Source organism: Prionailurus bengalensis, chromosome A3 (genome assembly GCF_016509475.1).
Source record: "Prionailurus bengalensis isolate Pbe53 chromosome A3, Fcat_Pben_1.1_paternal_pri, whole genome shotgun sequence".
Lineage (NCBI taxonomy): Eukaryota > Metazoa > Chordata > Mammalia > Carnivora > Felidae > Prionailurus > Prionailurus bengalensis.
The window spans coordinates 114,797,493-114,817,635 of record NC_057354.1 but is presented as its reverse complement, the minus strand read 5'-3'; the positions used below and the strand labels follow the sequence as shown (position 1 = coordinate 114,817,635).

The window sequence follows — 20,143 nt, the reverse complement described above, 5'->3', positions numbered from 1 at the left end:
CCTGGAGCCTGCTTTGGAGTCTGTGACTCTCTCTGTCTCTCTCTCTCTCTCTGCCCCTTCCCTCCTCAAGCTCTGTCTCTCAAAATATAAATAATAAAAAAAAAATTTTTAAGAATTTTTAATTTCTAAAACATATGGACATGCTTTACTACCAATGTAAATTCAGAATACTAAGAAAAAGAGCCCTTTTTCCAATAATGATATACCTTAGTTTTTAAGATCAACTATGACTAAACTTCAGAATTTCTAAGAAAAGAACTCTTTTTAAGCAAATACCTAGCCCTCAGATCTAAGTAATATACTTGTAATCCATAAAAAAAAACTTCTGCCAAAGGTAGCAAACTAGCCAATAGAACTGATTACTAAACACCCCTGAGAACCTCTTAGGGAGTTTGGCAAGGTAGTACAGCTACCTGCATACCTTAAACCTGGGCTTCACCACCTCAGCTCTACTGACATTTTGGGCAGGATAATTCTTTGATGTGGAAGGCTGTCCTGTGTACTGTAGGATGTTTATGAAGCAGCTTCTCTGGACTCTACTCAGCAGATGCCTAAAGCATCCCCGCTTCCCACCTCCACCCCATTGTGATGACCAAAAATGTCTCCAGACATTTCCAAATGCCCCCTCAGAGGACAATCAGCCCCAGACGAGAAATCAGTGACTTAAACCCCAATACTTATCTATACCATTAGGGAGGATGGTTCTCTTAAAATGAAATCTCAAAACCACTCACAGAGCAAGGTAAGAGAAAATATCAGCCTAACCAGGCCAGATAAATATTGTCAGCTCTAGGAATCAATGCTTAAGACATATAAAAGCCAGGCCTCCCTGTATCTCATTGAGGATGTTTTTCTGGCCATTCTAGTACTATATCTTAAAATTTATAGTCTTGTGCCTTCTGTTTTCTCTATAATCAAAGAAATAACTGAAGGATGAATAGATATTGGCATTCTTAAGCCAATGAGAGATGTCCTAAAAGGAACAGGATTCAGAAATAATTCAGCACAGCAATGGATAAAGGAGAGCAAATTGTATCCAAAGAAATCAAAAATCAAAATTTACTAAAAGAAGCATCCACAAATGTCTCACTTTCTTTATGATCTATTCACTGTTAAGTTTCCTTACTCTTTTTATTCACAATAACAAAAATCACTTCAGAATCCTTATCCTTATAAACCATTACCAATGAAGACCACAGTGCTAATAGCCAACCTGTTACAATCTTTGTAGGGTAGCTCTAAGCTAATAGCAGAAATTAAGCACCAAAAGAAAAATAGAAAGAAAAAATACACTAATTACAAAAAAAGAAATGTGGTAAAGGACTGGCATAGCACAAAGCGCTCTCCTACCTTCTAAAGAAGAACATTTGTTTTATCTACCAAAAAACTAACTTCAGAGAATCTACCACACAACTCTACCTGGAAATAGGGTTAAAAGATCTTTACTCCCACTATCGTAAGTAGCTAAGCAAGGATGCCCTCACAGTGTGAATCCAATTATACCAGTCGCCTTTGGAAATGTATCCATGACCCACTATCATAATCTGATCCTTTTTAAATGACCAAAAGACTTTTTTATTCACTTTGAAGTATTGTGGCTAAAAGTAAAACTCTCCAAGGAAAGTGATAAGGAACAGAAAATCAGAGCTTACAGTGAAAAGATACCATTAAGCACAAGTATATAATATCTACCATGATATGTTAACATCTAGAACTTACCCCAATGGCAGAAATCAGAAGAAACCACAAAGAGATTACTAGGATCCGCTAGATATTTACTGAAGAGTTTTCCGAATTCCTGTTCTTTTGACTCACTCAGAGCTCCAACCAGTACAGGAATAATGGTAAACTCATCCTTATGGCTTAAAGAAAACAGAAGAAGAAAAAAAAAAAAAAAAGTCATTTAAGAAGTATAAGAATAAAAATAGTTTTCCAGTGTGTTGGCACTAAAAGTGGAACATTATTAATTGTGGTAAGGATAATATACATATTATTGAATTTTTTAATCTGCAAATAAAATGTTTAAAGAAGACCATTTAAAAATGAGAGACACAATACTAAAAATATCTATTTAAATTACAGAAATATACAATACTCTTTAGGTAAACAAAGCTATTTTACTACTAGGTATAATAATATCCTCAAAAATAAAAATAAGCCCATCAGACCATCACCAAGTCAAGTCTTTTCAACTACCAAGCAAAGCTACAATCATCTGCCCAATCCTTCCGCAATTTTAAAAGAGCATTAAACTCTTCCTCAATATTTTAATCCTATCCTGTTACAAATACCACGACTTCTGGCACTTCTATGACCTTGCCAAGTGAGACCTAAAGAACTTAACCCTTGGCTCCCATAAGATACACCAACTGCACCTTATACCTATACTAACTAATAAACAGATACAGGACAGTCTGACGATACAACTCAAAATTCACTGGTCTCTAGGGTGGACACAGAATTCAAGGAAGTAGATATTAATTTCTAGCAGCAAGAAAAAGACACCACAACCACCCACAATGTTTATGACATATCCACAAGTCCCTTTTTCACTCCACAGATTGACAGATTTATGGAAAAGGAACAGAGCAGATTAATAAAGAATAACTATGATGGGCTATAGAAACAGACGTTTACCCCAAACCTTTTAAAATTTTCATTGTTGTGAAATTTTACTTACATATATTCAATATTATTTATATTCTAAATGATCCCAGATTGGAATTTTAGAAGCGTGAATCATGTTTGTCTGACTTGTTCTGAACAGGACTTTAAAAAAAAAAAATCACCATTATAATAAAGGCTTTTTAATATGATAATCTGACACTTAACTGATGTAGGACAAACAATTCATAAAAGGGTTTTTAAAAATACGAAATTTTAGTTTATTCCCAAAATAAGTGTTAGCCCAGCTTCATAAAGCTAAATTCAGGGCACCCAAGCACCTCCCCCATAAAGGCCCCCTTACCCTTGTCAATTGCGAAATAAACAGATCATACAGATCTCCAGTCCCTCTGCAATGCAGGGGCTTCTTGGGCAGAATCTGCATCTATGGAGTAAGAAAAAAAGAGGAAGCTGGCAGAGGAAGCTGCCATGGAGTATCTCTTTCTCTGATTCTTTCACCAGTTTGCTTTACAACTCCAGGAAGGAATAGGGGCTCTTCAGTAAGCTAAGAGTGATTATCATTTGAAAGAAAAGAATTTGAGCTCTAGTAAAAATTCAAGAAGACTGTTATGAATTGTTCTAACTTCAAGTACTACCTACATAAATTAAAAAAAAACTAAGATCATCAAAGAGTGTAAGTAATTATGACATGGTAGGGATGCAGTTATATAAGAGTATTAAAAAACAAGAAGTCAGAAGAAATAGGTTCAAGTACCATCTCCATCATATAATTAAAGTTGAGAGGGTGGATAAATCACTAACCTAAAAATGTATTTTACCTTATCTGTCAAATGATCATAATTACAATATCTATTTTCTGAAACTATTATGAAGTGAGCAACACTATAGGAAAAGTAGTTTATCAACAGTAGTTGGCTCGCTCTGAAGAAATAATACATGTCTACTATTCCATACAGCCACCAAACCATTCAATTAACCTCGGTCTCATCTTGCAAGGTGATACGAAGGTAAAAGGCTCAAACTACTCAGAAATCTAAGCTTTGAATCAAGATCCATCTATCTACTTCTTCGTCATTTCTCTTTTAAAAAAGTACTTGTTCTATCTTCTCACAAAGCATGAATTAGAAAAATGAGTATTTGGCTTTGAAATATAATATTCCTAGGCTCTAGAATACAAGTTGTCAAGTTGGTTTTTCCCAGTGAAGGAGTACAAAATCTTGCCCTCAGAAAACAATGATAAAACTGTCAAAAATAACCATTTTGTGGCTCTAGAAATTCAACAAGGCAAAAAACACAACGAGAAGAGTTTATCAGCGTAAAATAAGTGAACATCTTGGGAAGAACAGTGGAAGTCTGGCATCTTACCAGGAGCTGCCTCCATCCCCCTGCCCCAATCCACCAACATGGCAGAGGCTGCCTATGAAAATCAGCAGCTTCACTGCTAAAGGGGGCTCACTTTGACTTGGAGTACACAGCAGAATACTCACACCCAGCAGGAAACAGAAAAGCCCACAGCTCTTGTAGCCTGAGGTTATGGAACCACTTGAGGCAACCCACAAACCTAGAAATTTAACATGGAGACTCTGGAAAGGAGAGAGCCACGCAGGGACCAGATAAATTCATTTATTCTGAGGAAAGGATTGATGCCCTCCACAAAACCCCATGTGATTAGAAGCCAGCAAGCACAAATGTACAGGGGAGACCCCTAAGGTCCCTAGCTCCCCCCAGAATGCCAGCTAATTAGGAGGTTAAGAGCATATCCAAGGCAAATTAGAGACCTGAGAAAAACCAACATCTCCCACATCCTAGGCTGCCTGGAAATCTGCATGTATACACAGGGAGACCAGAGAAGACGCAATAGAAAGTAAAGGAGGCAAGCTAGAAAATGGCCCAAATTTTGAACATACTCCCCAAAATATACACAATCCGCCAGCAGAGGACAAAAGCCTTACTGGCTCAAGGTGTTCAATTACAACTTCCAACCAAACATTTACTAAGCACTAAGCAATGCAGACACAGAAATGAACTCTAGAAAGCCAAAGTTCATAAGAATTTTTAAAAAGTTGAGGAGATAAATCCGTAGCCACACATTTTGGGAGAGAGAAATTTTGTAGATAAAGCCAATCAAGTTACTTAAACAAACAAACAAACAAACAAACAAATGAAAAGTGAATGAATGAATGAATGAATGAAACTACCACCACTACTACCACCTGCAGAAAATTTTAATAAAACCAGAATCAAGGGGTGACTGGGTGGCTCAGTCAGTTAAGCGTCCAACTTCAGCTCAGGTCATGATCTCACAGTTCATGAGTTAGAGCCCTACGTTGGGCTCTGTGATGAAAGCTCAGAACCTGGAGCCTGCTTCTGATTCTGTGTCTCCCTCTCTCTGCCCTTTCCCTGCTCGTGCTCACTCTCGTTATCTCTCTCAAACATAAATAAACATTAAAAAAATTAAATTAAAACTGGAATCAAGTTGCTATAAGATAAAAAGTCCAGTTGTAAGAAAAAATTATGAGCCACAGAAACAGGACAATGTGACACATTATCAGGGGGGAAAAAAAGTAACCAATAGATAGAAGCTGTACCCACGTGAGACCAGATTTAGCAAAGACTTCAAAACAATTCCTATAAATATGTTCAAAACATCAAGGAAACCATGCTTTAAAAAGTTAAAATATGGCAATGACTAAATAATTAATGAATATCAACAAAGAAATGCAAGCTATTTAAGAGAATTAAATAGAGGGAAGCCTGAGTGGCTCAGTCAGTTAAGTGTCCGACTTCAGCTCCAGTCATGATCGTGGTTCATGGGTTCAAGCCCTACGTTGGGCTCTGTGCTGACAGCTTGGAGCCTGCTTCCGACTTTATGTCTCCCTCTCTCTCTCTCTGCCCCTCCCCTACTTACGCGCTCTCTCACATGCGCGCTCTCTCCTCTCTCTCTCTCTCAAGAATAAACATTAAAGGGGCGCCTGGGTGGCGCAGTCGGTTAAGCGTCCGACTTCAGCCAGGTCACAATCTCGCGGTTCGAGCCCCACATCAGGCTCTGGGCTGATGGCTCGGAGCCTGGAGCCAGTTTCCGATTCTGTGTCTCCCTCTCTCTCTGCCCCTCTCCCGTTCATGCTCTGTCTCTCTCTGTCCCAAAAATAAATAAACGTTGAAAAAAAAATTTAAAAAAAAAAAAAAAAAAAGAATAAACATTAAAAAGGAGGGGGGGGGCACCTGGGTGGCTCAGTAGGTTAAGCAGTTAAGCATCCAACTTTGGCTCAGGTCATGATCTCCTGGTTTGTGGGTTCAAGCCCCACATCTGGCTTTGTGCTGACAGCTCAGAGCCCAGAGCCTGCTTTAGATTCTGTGTCTCTCTCTTTCTCTCTCTCCCTGCCCCTCCCCTGCTCGTGCTCTGTCTCTCTCACTCTCTTAAAAATAAACATTAAAAATTTTTAAATAAAAAATAAAAGAATCAAATGGAAATTTTAGAGTTGAAAAGTACAACAAATGAAATTAAAATTTACTAGACGGTCTGAAAAGCAGATTCAATATTACATAAAAAATCAGTGAAATTAAAGATAAAACAAATAATTGAATCTGTAGAGAAAAAAAAAGATTGAAGGGAAATGACCAGAGCATTGGAGACTTGTAGACAACATCAAACACACTAGATGCATACAATGAGAGTCCCAAAAAAGGTACAGTAAAAGACTTAAAAGAAATAATGGCTGAAAACTTTCCAAATTTCATGAAAAACATTGATCAACAGTTCCAAGAGACTCAACAACTCAAAATATGATAAGCACAAAGAGATCCCCATCTAGATACACTGTAATGAAACTGACCAAAGACAAGGACCACTGTAATGAAACTGACCAAAGACAAGGAGAAAATCTTAAAAGCAGCAAACGGAAAATGACTCATTACTTAACAGGATAGTGTTTTCAACAAACAGTACTGGAACCACTGCATATCCATATGAAAAAAAAGTGAACTTAGACCTTTACCTCATACTATATACAAAAATTAACTCAAACTAGGTAATAAACATAACTATTAAGAGCTAAACTAAGAAAACTTCTGGAACAGGGGTCAGCAACAATCTTTTCAAAGGAGCCGTAAAGTAAATATTTTATATTTTCTGGGCCAATCTCTGTAGCTGCCAAAGTGTCACTGTAAACAGAAAGCAGCCACATATGTAAATGAGTGGGTATGGATGGCTATCTTCCAATAAAACACTTACAATAACAAGTTGTGGGCCAGATGTGGTCTGCAGGCTATAGTTTGCTGATTCCTGTTCAAGAAGAGAAAAATCTCTGTGACCCTGAATTAGACAAAGATTTCTTTTTTTTTTTTTTTTTAGATAGGGAGAGAGAACAAATGGGGGAATGGGGGAGAAGGAGGGAGAGAGAGAGAGAGAGGGAGGGAGGGAGAGGGAGAGGGAGAGGGAGAGAGGGACAGAGGGAGAGAGGGAGAGAGGGAGAGAGGGAGAGAGGGAGAAAGGGAGAGAGGGAGAGAGGGAGAGGGAGAGGAAGGAGAGAGAGAATCCCAAGCAGCCTCCATGCTCAGAACAAAGCCCAACTCAGGACTCAATTCCCAAACACTGGGATCATACCCTGAGCTGAAATCAAGTCAGATGCTCAACTGACTGAGCCACCCAGGTGCCCCTAGACAAAGATTTCTTAAATATGATACCAAAAGCAAAATCCACACGAGAAAAAAAATGATAAAATGATTTCATCAAAAACTTTTGCTCTTCAACAGAGTGAAATAATCTGTATCTAGAATATGTAAAATCTCTCAAAACTCAGTAAGAAGGCAAATTATCAAATTAAAACTAGAGCAAAATATATGAACAGACATTTCACAAAAGAAGACATAAAAATGACTAATAACCACACTGAAGAGTTGCTCAATATCATGAGTCACTGGAAATATGCAAATTAACACCAAGTCAGGTTATATATATCTATTAGAATGGTTGTAATCAAAAATGTTATTGTACTCTGACAATAACAGATACTGGCCAGTATGGGGAGAAACTAGAGACCTCGTGTTCCTGCTGGCATATAAAATGGTGCTGCTACTCTGCAAAATAGTTTGGCAGTTTCTGAAAGAGTCAAAACATAGATTTATATGACCCAGCTATATCATTCCTAAGTACTTATTCAAGAGAAACGAAAACATATGTTCACATAAAAACTTATATGATATGTTATTTATAACATTATTCCTAATAGCCAAAAATGGAATTGATCTAAGTGTCCATCAACTAGTGAATGGATAAAGAAAATATCACAGATCCATATAATGTAATAACTATTTGGCAATAAAAAGGAATGAACTAGTGATACACGCTAAAAGATTGGTGAACCTCAAAAACAGTATGCTAAGTGTAAAAGGATAGCTACAGAAGACATCTTGTAGGATTCCATTTACATGAAATTTCTAGAAAATGCAAAATTCTGGGGCGCCTGGGTGGCTCAGTCAGTTAAGCGTCCGACTTCAGCCCAGGTCATGATCTCACGGTTTATGAGTTCGAGCCCCGCGTCGGGCTCTGTGCTGACAGCTCAGAGCCTGGAGGCTGCTTCAGATTCTGTGTCTCCTTCTCTCTCTGCCCCTCCCCTGCTCATGGTCTGTCTCAAAAATAAATTTAAAAAATAAAAAAATAAAACATTAAAAAAAAAAAAGAAAATGCAAAATTCTATAGAGACAAAGCAGATAAATGGTTGCATAAGGTTGAGAGTTGGAGCCAGAACTGCCCTCAAAGGGACACAAGGTTTCTTTTTTGTGTAGTGCAAAATTCTAAAACTAGATTGTGAGAATGACTGCCCAACTCTGTAAATTTACTGAAAATCATTGAGTTGTACTCTTAAATGAGTGAATTTTATAGGATGTAAATCATCTTTCAATAAATCTGTTAAAAGAAGAAAAAAGAAAACCCATCTTTGCCACTTGTAAGCTGTGCTACCTGCAGTAGGTTACCTAAAACTATCCCAAGCCTCAATTTTGTCATCAGTAAAACAGACTTAATAATACTTGCCTTACAGGGCTCTTGTGAGCACTTAAGTAATGTAGAGTTAAGGTTTATCCCTTCTTTTTCTGTCCTATATCTTAAACCATGCTGCAGAAAATTAATACATCCAAGATGTGTAACAAACTAAAAGAAACTGAAATCCCAGAACCAAGAGAGGAGCGCTCTCTTTAAAAACAAACAATATTAGTATACCACCAATATTCTTAATGGCACAGAGCACTAAAAATCTATATTGGAATATTTGAGGACCTTGACTGGGGCCACAGTCAGAAAGAAAAGTAAAATTTTAAGATCTAATACAAACCTAAGCTATAAGGAGGGTTAGAATTTCTTTTAAAATAATGAGTCAGAAACTTATGGCAGGCTGGAACTGGCAAAAGAGGAATGGGACTTTTGTAGGAGAGTTAATAGACCTAGTCGGTCTGTTGCTCCAATTTTTAGAAGGGGCTGCTTGTAAAGACTGGCCCTTGGCTTTTACAATGTTCCCTGTGGTGATTAAGCCTGCTTTACCACTTGGGACACTGTACCAGCTTGCCTGGATTGTAAACAAAATGATAATGGCAAACACCTACTTTCCTTCTGAGAGCAGAGAATCTCAGTAGCTGGAGCTAGTTATGCAAGCAGGGGGTCCCTACACGACCAGTCCCCAAACAAAATCCTGGAGTTTGAATCTTAGAGCAGGCTTTTCTGGCCAGAAACACTGCACATGTGTTAAACTGATGGAGGAAACAACGTTCTATTTAGCCCACCCTGTGAGAAGGAGAATGATGGAAGCATACACCTGGATTTCTCCAGATTCTGCCTGATGTGTCTTTTCCTTCTGCTGGTCCTGTTGTGTATCATACCTCTTTCAATAAACCATAACCATGAATAAACTGTGAGTCCTTCTAGTGAGTCTTCAAATGTGAGACTGGTGGTGGAACTCTTGAAACTGCGTTAAAGGCAAAGTGGCATAAAGGAACCATAACTGCAGAGGTTTAGGGAGTCTTCTAAAAAAATAATTTCTCTCATCTTTTCTTCCTGATCAAATTCACCTTCAGACCACAGAGACATACATATAGACTTTGTAAAGAATACTATGACTCACTCAAAGGAAGAACAAACTAAAAAGATCCAGAAAACATCAAGCAGAACCGAAGAACCGAGGAAGGAGGAGAAAGGAAAAGGAGGAAGTAAGCTAGCTGTCAATGACAACTAAAAGTAACATTTAAGTCATTATAAATCTTTGCTGTATCATCAGGTAAGTAAATCTAATCAGATTATCAAAATAAATTTCAAAGGTTATATAGGCCTTTCTTAATTTCCATTTGAATAAGAATACTAAGAAAAAAGGTTTTTTACATGGGCAGAAATATCTCAGGTACTACTCAACCATCTGAAGCAAAATAATCCTATCATAAATTGGCCAAGCTTGCAATCCAAATTATAGAGAAATTTCAGTATTTTATTAGGAACAAGTCAACATTTCTATTCCCTATATTCCCTTAAACTGATACCTATTGCTAACTTTACCATCTCTGATAATGATATACAATTTGGCATTTCACTTTTGCACTCTTAAAATCACATTACTGCTCCAGACAGAAACATTTACCAAGTTCTATGATTCTAATCTTCAAATGTCTCCTATTATCTGCTCAGTTTGCTACCCCATCCACCACTGCCTTAGTTCAAAGTCCCATGACTTCTTTACTAAACTATTTCTTTCAATCTTTTCCAACTCGAATCCATCCTTCACCATCACACCATCAAGGAGTAGTATTCGGGGTTCCTGGCTGGCTCAGTTGGTACAGCATGCGACTCTTGATCTCAGGGTCGAGAGTTCAAGCCCCATGCTGGAGATGGAGCTTACTTTAAAAAAAAGGAGTAATATTCTTATGATTCCAAGTTCCAACCATGTCCTCCTTCCTTTGCTAAGCAACTTTTACTAGCTCTATACCAATCAGGGGATAAAATACAAATATCTTAAAATGACATTCAATGACCTCTATAATATGGTCCCAACCCACTGTTCCAACTAGCTAATCTTGCCCCTCTTACTGTATGTCTTTACAGGTCACTTACCCAAATGCCTCCAGCTCCAGGCTGGCATTATATACATGTTAAAAGGTGGATAAGGTATAAGATAACAGGAAGTGGCAGGACTAAGAGCCAACCAAAAACATTCATATATATAAGAAAATGTTTTCTAAATTTGCAGGCCACACAAAACAATCTATAGACATACCTCAGTTACTAGGCAAGCCTTCTGCAACTACATTAGGCCAAGGCAGGTAGCTCTCTATTCTTAAGCCCTGGGTTTTCCTACTCCTGTACTTTGTATTTACAGAAGCCCCTTTCCCACAGAAACCTCCTGCCTCATTCTGAGAAAACTTAAGCCATCTTCAAAGTCCACTCAAATCCTCTCTCTGCCATGAAGCAACCTGTGTGCTCTCCTAACTTCATCTCTCTGTTCCCACATCCCCTTTTTCTGATCCCACAAACTCAACTGCACTTAATACATTTTGTATTATATTACATTTATTTATATACATTTTTTAACTTTCTTACCAGGCTATATGCTGAGAAAAATATACCATGTTTGCTTATTTGTCTATTTCCCATTATTCTTTCCACAGAGATTAGTACAGCTAGGTAGCTCTATAACATTTGAAATGTTAACATATTAAATGTTAAAATAACCAAATGTTTTAAATCTTGACAGGAGAAATGTCTTAAACCATTTTAAAACCAATCAAATTTTTATACATATTAACTAGAAAAACTTAAGGGAGGAGAATCACCACTTGGGAGCCAAAATGAGTTTTGTTTACTAGCCTACAAAATTACTCCCCATATATAAAATACATTATTCTTAACTTGTGATTTAAACAAACATCATTAAAGGAGTTTCTCGTGTATTCCTGAGGTGGTGATAAAGAATTCCTTCTTTCAACCCAAAATAGCAAGTACTAAAAAATACAATCAGAGGTATCAACTATTAAAAAGTTCTTCAGAAAAAGGGAAAATGATCTAGGTCAGAAACTCAGATCTACATCAAGAAAGAAAGCAATAAAGCAACATCTTTAGTTTATTTCCATTTATTTTTCTTATTTTTTTAAGTTTATTTACTTATTTTTGAGAGAGAGACAGACAGACAGACAGAAAGCACAGATGAGCAGGGAAGGGGCAGAGAGAGAGAGAGAGGAAGAGAGAGAATCCTAAGTAGTCTCCACACTGTCAGAGCAGAGCCCTACACAGGGCTCAATGTCACCATTGTGAGATCATGACCTGAGCTGAAACCAAGAGTCTGATGTTTAACCAACTGAGACACCCAGGCACCCGTATTTTTCTTATTCTTAATTGATCCAAGAGATAACAATTCCTTCAAAACTTAATAGTAGCAACATGCTGTAATTATAGCTTACAAATGACTGCAGTATTACAAGGGACAGGAAGGACAAATAGGAAATACTGTTATAAGATACTTGTACTACCTATGAAACAGTACAGTGTTGTTTTAAAGTGCACTTGGATTCACTGCAAATGTATGTTGCAAACTTTAGAGCACCCACCAAAGGTTTAAAAAAAAATACTATAACTGGTATGCTTAGAGGGGAAAAAAATGGAATCATAAAATGCTCACTTAAAACCACAGAAGGCAGAAACATTAACAGAAAGCAAAAAAGAAATAAAAAACAAGGGCAATAAGTAGATAGCAGTAACACGTGTGAGAGATATTAATCCAAGTATACCAGTAATCCTTTAAGAGGTGAATGGATAAACTGTGATACATCCATAGAACACAATATTCTCAGCAATAAAAAGAAATAAGCTATCAAGCCAAAAAAAGACATGGAGGAATCTTGAAAGTATATTATTAAATCAAAGAAGCCAACTTGGGCTGCATATAGTATGGTTCCATTATATGACATTCCAAAAACAATATGACTATATACTATGGATACAGTAAAAAGGTAAATGGTTACCAGGGTATGGTTGGGGGGAGTGGAGGGGGAGAGGATGAACATGCAGAGTACAGGGGATTTTTTAGGACAATGAAACGATTCTGTATGGTACTATAATGGTAGATAACATGACATTAGGTATTTGGTAAAACCCATAAACTATGTAACACCAAAAGGGAACCCTAATTAAGCTACGGACTTAGGTATTAATAATGTATCAATATTTCTTCATCAACTGTAACAAACGTACACTAATGCAAGACATTAAGAACAGAGAAAATTGTTCAGTTAATAGTGTTTAATACCAAACCAAGCCATCGGATAGTGTTCTCACTCGAGGAACTCAAACATATAATCAATATGGACAAACATAAGAATTACAAGACTTCGGCTTAAATATCTGGGTAAACTACACAAAATCAAGTTGCTGGTTTTTTTTTATAATAGTCTAAGCACTTCAAGAGTTATCAAATCCTAACCACACTGAATTTATAAGATTGACTAGAACCTAAAGCAGAAGATGGGACAGATTTAAGTACATTGTACTGTACTTTCAAGTTGTCTATGTTCCAAAATATTGGCAGTAACAAAAAGTAGTAAATGGCTAAGATAATAATGATGACTATTTTTATAATGAACATGAACGGTTTTAGAGTGCCATATTTCTCAATGGAACACTTTCAAAGTTACTAAAGCATTCTATTTACTCTGCACATTTCTCTGAACAAAAAATTGTGCAACTGAGGCAGAGGAATTGTTTTATATCTGGACTGTGGTGGATATATACAACTCTGCATTTGTCAATACAGAATTCTGTGCCTTAAAGAGTACATTTTACTGTATATAAATTGCCAAAAAAATCAATTAAAATTTTAAACTGCAAACAAACAGTACATGGGTATGACACAGAAAGAATGGGGGGGGGGGAGACATTAAATGTAACTGAACAAGTAAAATAAAATGGGGAAAAAAAAGAAGAGCTGAGATCCAGTGCTGTTAATTTTCAGAGTTAACTCAATTTTTTCAAAATGGATCATTTCTACATATCCTAAATTAACTGTCTGAATACAATTATTAGCAATATAAAAATTATTATGAATTTCAATAGTAAAGATAATACATGGAAAAAAGGATCAAAATAAAGTACCTAAGATATTATCTCGTTTGCAGGTTTTATTCACACAAATAAATATGTATGTAAATCTTATATATATAATATATATATACACAAACATATATGCATACATATATTGTTAGCATATGCATAACAATTTCTACTACTAATCAACATTGGTTGAGGAGAAGCAGGGAGGCTTTAACTGTTCATTTTATTCTTTTTGATGCTGTTTACATTTTGAAGCCATATACGGTACTGTACAAGTATTTTTTTAATGTCAACAGGATCAAACCAAGCAAGGAGATTATGGGTCATATCATGTTTTCTCCTTTACACTACTCATTATTATTTTAAAAGTTGAAATGAGTATTGTTTTTTAAATCTGTTTAAGATAATACACAGAATTATAAGTAACACCTTAGGTATTTAATTTTTAAAAATCTGTAATGATTATAGTGAAAAAAATGAAAGAAAAGTTAGGAAATTAAATGGTCAATTGATTAAACTATTACATAAACATATACTACAAAGCCCATGTATACTCAATCAAAAAGAGTAAAAATGACATGGAAATATGGTCATGATATGAAAAGCTGCTAATAAAAAAGAACATCTGACCTCACTTTGGGAAAACTATTTAATGAAAGTATTGCAAATGGGAAGATCATTATTAATTCACTTAACAATTAATTACAGAAATCCTTTTGTGTACCAGGTACCGAGCTGGGCACGGAAGGTGAAGACAAGCTGCCCTCAGGCACAGAGAAGATTGGGGAATTACCAGGGATAGGCGACAAACAGGTAATCACCAAAAGAGCTATTTAACTGCAGTGGTACTATGGTAGGCTGCCTTTAGGTAACATCCCTGAAAATTCCTCCCACTTCTGAATGCTCATGCCACTCCTCCCATGAAAAGTAGAGTCTCTTTCTCCCTCCCCTTGAACCTAGCCTTGAAACTTGCTTGAATGAGTAGAATATGGCCTGACACTGTGCCAGTTCCAAGCCTAGATATTACAAGGCCTGAACAATTCTAGCCTGCTTTCTTGCTGCCCTGAACTGCCATGAACTTCATAATAGTCCAAGGCTATCCTGCAAGAGGACACCATGGGAAGAGAGAGGCCCTGAAGGGCAACAGGTGGAGATGGGAGATGGGAGATCACAAAGACGAGAACCAAGCTGCCTCAGCAGACAACCAGCATCACAGCCCCAGACAACAAGTGAAGGCATCTTAGAGCCTTCAGCCTATATCAGCCTGCTTCAACTGGCAGCAGATGAAACAGAGACGAGCTGTCAGCACTCACCCCTGACCAAATTTCTAGTTCAGGGTCATAAGCAAAAAAAAAAAAAAAAAGAAAAAAGGCACTTTGAGGTGATTTGTTATGCTATATACAATAGGTAAGTGAGACGAACAATGGTGCTTAAAAAGGTTACTACTGGAACAGAAAACCTAAAGCATTGGCTTTGAGGACACAGAGGCAGGCAGAATCTGAAAGGGCAACAAGAAGACAGTAAACTGGAAGAGCAGTAAGGAAACTGCTATGCAAGACCAGGAGAAAAGGGGCCCGTATTGTTTACTGTCAGAACAATTAGCATAATTACACACAATTCCAAGTAGTAACTTAGAACATTAAAAATATACCTAGTGAACACGTAGATCTAGCTAAGAAGATTTCCAGGCAAAATATTCAAAGTGTCACTGGCTTCTCTATAGCCAAGTGTGAGAAGGTTAAAGAAGAATAACATGAGCTAAAGAGTTACAGGCAGAATTTAAACGAAAGATTTCTAAGCAGGAGTTGCCTAGTTGGAAAATAGCTGTTTCTCATCACAAGCCTCTACAGATAGCAAGAGACTGTCAAAGAAACAACATAAAGACAAAGATCAAATTCGGAGTGCTGCCAATAAATCATGGGCTCACAATCATCAAATCAAAAATTCATCTGTAAAACCTTTTATTAAGACCACAAAAAGACTTTTTTTAAGTTTACTTATTTTGAGAAAGAGTGAGAGTAAGCAGCAGAGGGGCAGAGAGTGAAGGAGAAAGAGAGAATCCCAAACAGGCTCCACACTGTCAGCACAGTGTCCAATGCAGGCCTAGATCTCACAAACTGTGAGATCAGAACCTGAGCTGAGATCAAGAGTTGGACAGTTAACTGAATGAGCCCCCAAAACGGAAAGACTTAGTAAGGTAAGGCTTAAATACTCTCTTAGATAGGCAAAAGGGCTTCTAAGAACCTTACAGGATCCTAACTTGGGATCCAAAGTAGAGAGAGTCCTGTCACTGAAAGAACTGTGGATGCAATTTTTGTCTAATGGAATGCACTTATAAACTGATAAATAGAAAACTCATAGTATTTAATGGAGTTCTATCCGTTTGGACTAAAACAAACACTGTTCCAAATGAAAAGAGAGAGGCCTTTAGGTTTTCAAACTGTCACATACATGAAGCCGGCTGAAATGGCTACTTAGGTGTAAACAAGGCCCATTTCTTATGGAGAAATAAAAATGAGTCAGTGAGTAGAGCCAAGAGCCCAAAGGAGCAAGCTAAGAGCTAAGAAAAATAAGGAATTATGAAACTGCAACCAGAAGCCAGAAACAAGCCATAATCAAAGAACATTCTCTGTTCCCTGATCAGATTCCAGAAATGCTTTGGGTCAGAGGCTGCCATTCTTTCACTCTCCACTAGGAGGCTCTATTGTGATTAAGTGTTCCTGTCTCAAAATTGTATACTGAGTGTGTATGGCAGGGTGGGAATGGAGTAAAACTTGTCTTCTTAGTTCACAGGTATCCAAATCAAGAGGAGCTGTACCCAGAAAGCCTCATCCACACCTTAACCTCATGCAGATCATAAGGCAACAGACTTTGAACCTGAGGGTATAAATGAATGAGATTTCTGGGCATCTTAAGAGGGCTGAATACTGCATGTTGGAGAAACACTGAATTGCCCACCAGAAGAACTGTGGTAATCCATCTGCAAAGATGGCTGCCAACAATTCTTCCTATTCCTGTATACACGTGCTACTTCTCTCATCAAGAAAAGTATTGATCATCTATTTCTAATCCTGAAACCAATATTATACTATATGTTAACTAACTAGAATTAAAAAAAAGGGGGGGGGCGGAATCTATTTATTTCTCCTTCCTTTAAATCTTGGCTGACATTGTGTTCTGCTTTAAAAAAGAGACTGTGATAGGGGCACCTGGGTGGCGCAGTTGGTTGAGCGTCCGACTTCAGCCAGGTCACGATCTCGCGGTCCATGAGTTCGAGCCCCGCATCAGGCTCTGGGCTGATGGCTCAGAGCCTGGAGCCTGTTTCCGATTCTGTGTCTCCCTCTCTCTCTGCCCCTCCCCCGTTCATGCTCTGTCTCTCTCTGTCCCAAAAATAAATAAACGTTGAAAAAAAAAATTTTTTTAATAAAAAAATAAAAAGAGACTGTGATAAAATAATGCCATGTAGTTTCAGACCTAGCCCTTAACAGGCTGAGAAACTTTTGTTTTTGTTCTCTTGCTACCAAAATCACCATGTAAACAAATCCAGGCTATGCTTCTAGACAGAAGCCAAGAAGAGAGAAAAGCCCTGGTTGATGAATGAACCAGCTACCTAGAGAACAAATGAGGTCAACTAACAACTAAAAACCAGCACTAAGGCCATCTTGGATCCTCTAACCCCATTCAGGTTACCTCAGTCAACTCTTCATGGACCAGAGCAAGGTGTCCCCTGCCTAAACTCTTGACCTAAAAATTATGAGCAATAAAATAGTTGTGATTTTCAGCCTCTAAGTTTTGGAGCAATATCTTGTGCAGTAACACATAACTAATATACACAGTGAGTGCACCAAAGGCTATAAAGGAAAAGCACTAGGTACCTTCTAGGTACTAGTCAGTATCAGAGATGCAAATGTAATCTGGGAGAGAGGGAAGGTCTCTTGAGAAGTGATATAATTTAATAGTGGTTATTTAACACCATTTGATAGAAGGGGAATTATTAAAAAGAATTTTTGTTGATTTTAAGTTTCTATTTTCCTAAATTTTCAATATTACACATTTTACTTTTGAAATAACAACAAAAAATGTTATTTTGTTAAAACTTCCTTAAGGATATTGTTGGCTTTAATTGTACTGGTTCTAGTGTGTTGAAATTTACCAGGTCTAAAATATATTTTTTCATAACAAAATATGCAAACATTTCAGGAAATAATAAAAGTTTTCTCTTATTCTATGTAACTGAAGAATGGAGTGTTCTGATTATACTAGCATTCCGAGAAATAAACAGCATACATTGGTTTAACAATTTCTGAAGAATTAGAATGTAGTAAAACACAATTAACCTAAAATTATATTCTTTATAATTTATTATCACACTGATTTTTGGAAACTTCTTCAGGTATATACAATTCATCATAGTTATCACTGTGTATAGATGTGGATAACATAAGACTGAGAGAAGTTAAATAATACTTTGATAACAGAATTAAGAGTGGAAATGATCCAAAAAGACTGCCATAATAGACTAAAACCAATAAGGAAAAATTAAACAGTAGTAACTGAGGGTTGAAAGGAAACCCCAAAAGTACAAGAGAGAAAATAATTCAATTTAACTGTATGAAAAAGACTTGGGTTTTAGCTGGCCACAAGTGTATTAGCCAATAGTATGTAAGCCATATCAGCATGGATAATGTTAATGTGATCTCGGGCTACATTGATCATTTAATTAAAAAACATTTACTGAAAACCTATATGATATACCCTGTATTTTACTAAGAGAATACAGGGACAAGATCCAGATGGAATAATCTCACCATATTTAGAACTAGTGGAACTAGGTACGGAATATTAAGTCCATATAAAGGAAACAGTTGAAAAATTAGAGAAATGTGACCTACAAAAGGAAGACTTTCTAATTTGAATACTGCCCTAAAAGAAGAAAGAAAGCTCTTTAAAAAATTTTTCTTTTTACAAAATACATTAATGACTGTGTAATGGGCATTGCACTACGCACTGGGATACAAGTGAAGAATAAAATAGATACTGTCCTTGTCCTCATTCTACTTAGTAGTTTTGTGTACATCCTATCACTGGAAGACCTTTAGGAGTCCCAAATAATAATCTGTCACACATATTTTAAAAGATATTCATGTACTTTGCATAAGACTGAAATAAATGACCTTCTATGTAATTTCCAAATCTAAAATTGTGTGATTACTTACTTACAGCATAAAAGAATGTAACTGTTATTCTGAGATAAATGTCTAATGAATAAAATAACAGGCAGATCAATACACACACACACACACACACACACACACACACACACACACAGGTTTTTAAAATATTATCACCCAATAAAACAACCGTTATCAATTCATATGGTCAGCCTTTATAGGCAAACTAGTCAAAACCAACTTCAATCCACAATAGGAAAATCTATCGCAAATTTTTATATCATTTCAAAGAACAAAAAAAACTTTTTTAGGACTTTTTATTTTTAAGTAATCTCTACACCCAGTGTGGGGCTCAGACTCACAACTCCAAGATCAAGAGGCACATGCTCTACCAACTGAGCCAGCCAGGCGCCCATCAAACAACAAAAAAAATTTTTTATATCTCCTTATCCTAAAAATTATTTTACCCAGTGAAAATAATTCCAAAGAAATTAATATTTATGATTTCTCTGGGATTTCTTATATTAATCAGTATACCTTTCCATGGCTTTAGCTGTATAAGGCAAATGCATTTCAATACTGTGTTCGTCTTCATCTGTCTGCAGAGACATGCGTTCAAACATTCCTGTCTTCCATAGTTCTCCGTAAACTAAAGAGATTTCAAAATATAGTAAAACAAATATATTAATGTATATCCTTATTCTGTGAGACTCCACTCAGTAACAAAAAACTACACGCTTTGGCAAGAGACAGAAGTACCACATAATAATTTCCCTCGTTTTTATCTTAAAAAAAGAAGAAAAAAGTAGCTTTTTATATACCAGACAAAGCAATAACACATGTAATGACTACTTAGCACTTTCATATATTACACAGTTATATTAAAATAGTAATTCAAAATTCTCATCAGTTCTTTTCATTACATCTAAAATCACCTCTGGGTCTAAGCTTTTCCTTGACTTTAATCAGCATATGCCAACAAGAACATAGTTGATTAGAACTCCTAGTAAAATATGGCAAAGCCACTGATCTACCTACTTGTGAGGTTAATAATACAGGTTTATGTTTTGTTTTCTTTTATAATAAAATCTATGGGATTATTATTTCCCACCTCAGATGCCTGCCACACTGGGAACAGAAAATTCCTATGAAGCATGCTATATTCCTCAAAATTAAAACTTAGGCCTCTGGGGCAGCCCAGAACATAAATTCACCAGAGTACCATGCCATAAATAATCTTAAAATGATCTAGTAATTCAGACCCTTCTGA

General features: G+C 36.7%; 1 protein-coding gene across 3 annotated transcripts in view; it reads right to left on the bottom strand.

The window, feature by feature from the left end:
* Positions 1–20,143, bottom strand: part of MEMO1 (mediator of cell motility 1) — a 124,954-nt gene that overhangs the window by 19,097 nt on the left and 85,714 nt on the right. Inside the window, exons 6-7 of one of the 3 annotated variants that reach the window (XM_043604202.1) lie at positions 19,411–19,522; positions 1,720–1,862 (exon numbers count right to left, since the gene is read on the bottom strand). In XM_043604202.1, the coding sequence (XP_043460137.1) occupies positions 1,720–1,862; positions 19,411–19,522 (255 nt within the window). The remainder of the gene's footprint in view (positions 1–1,719; positions 1,863–19,410; positions 19,523–20,143) is intronic. The other 2 variants (XM_043604200.1, XM_043604201.1) reach the window with 2 other exon arrangements.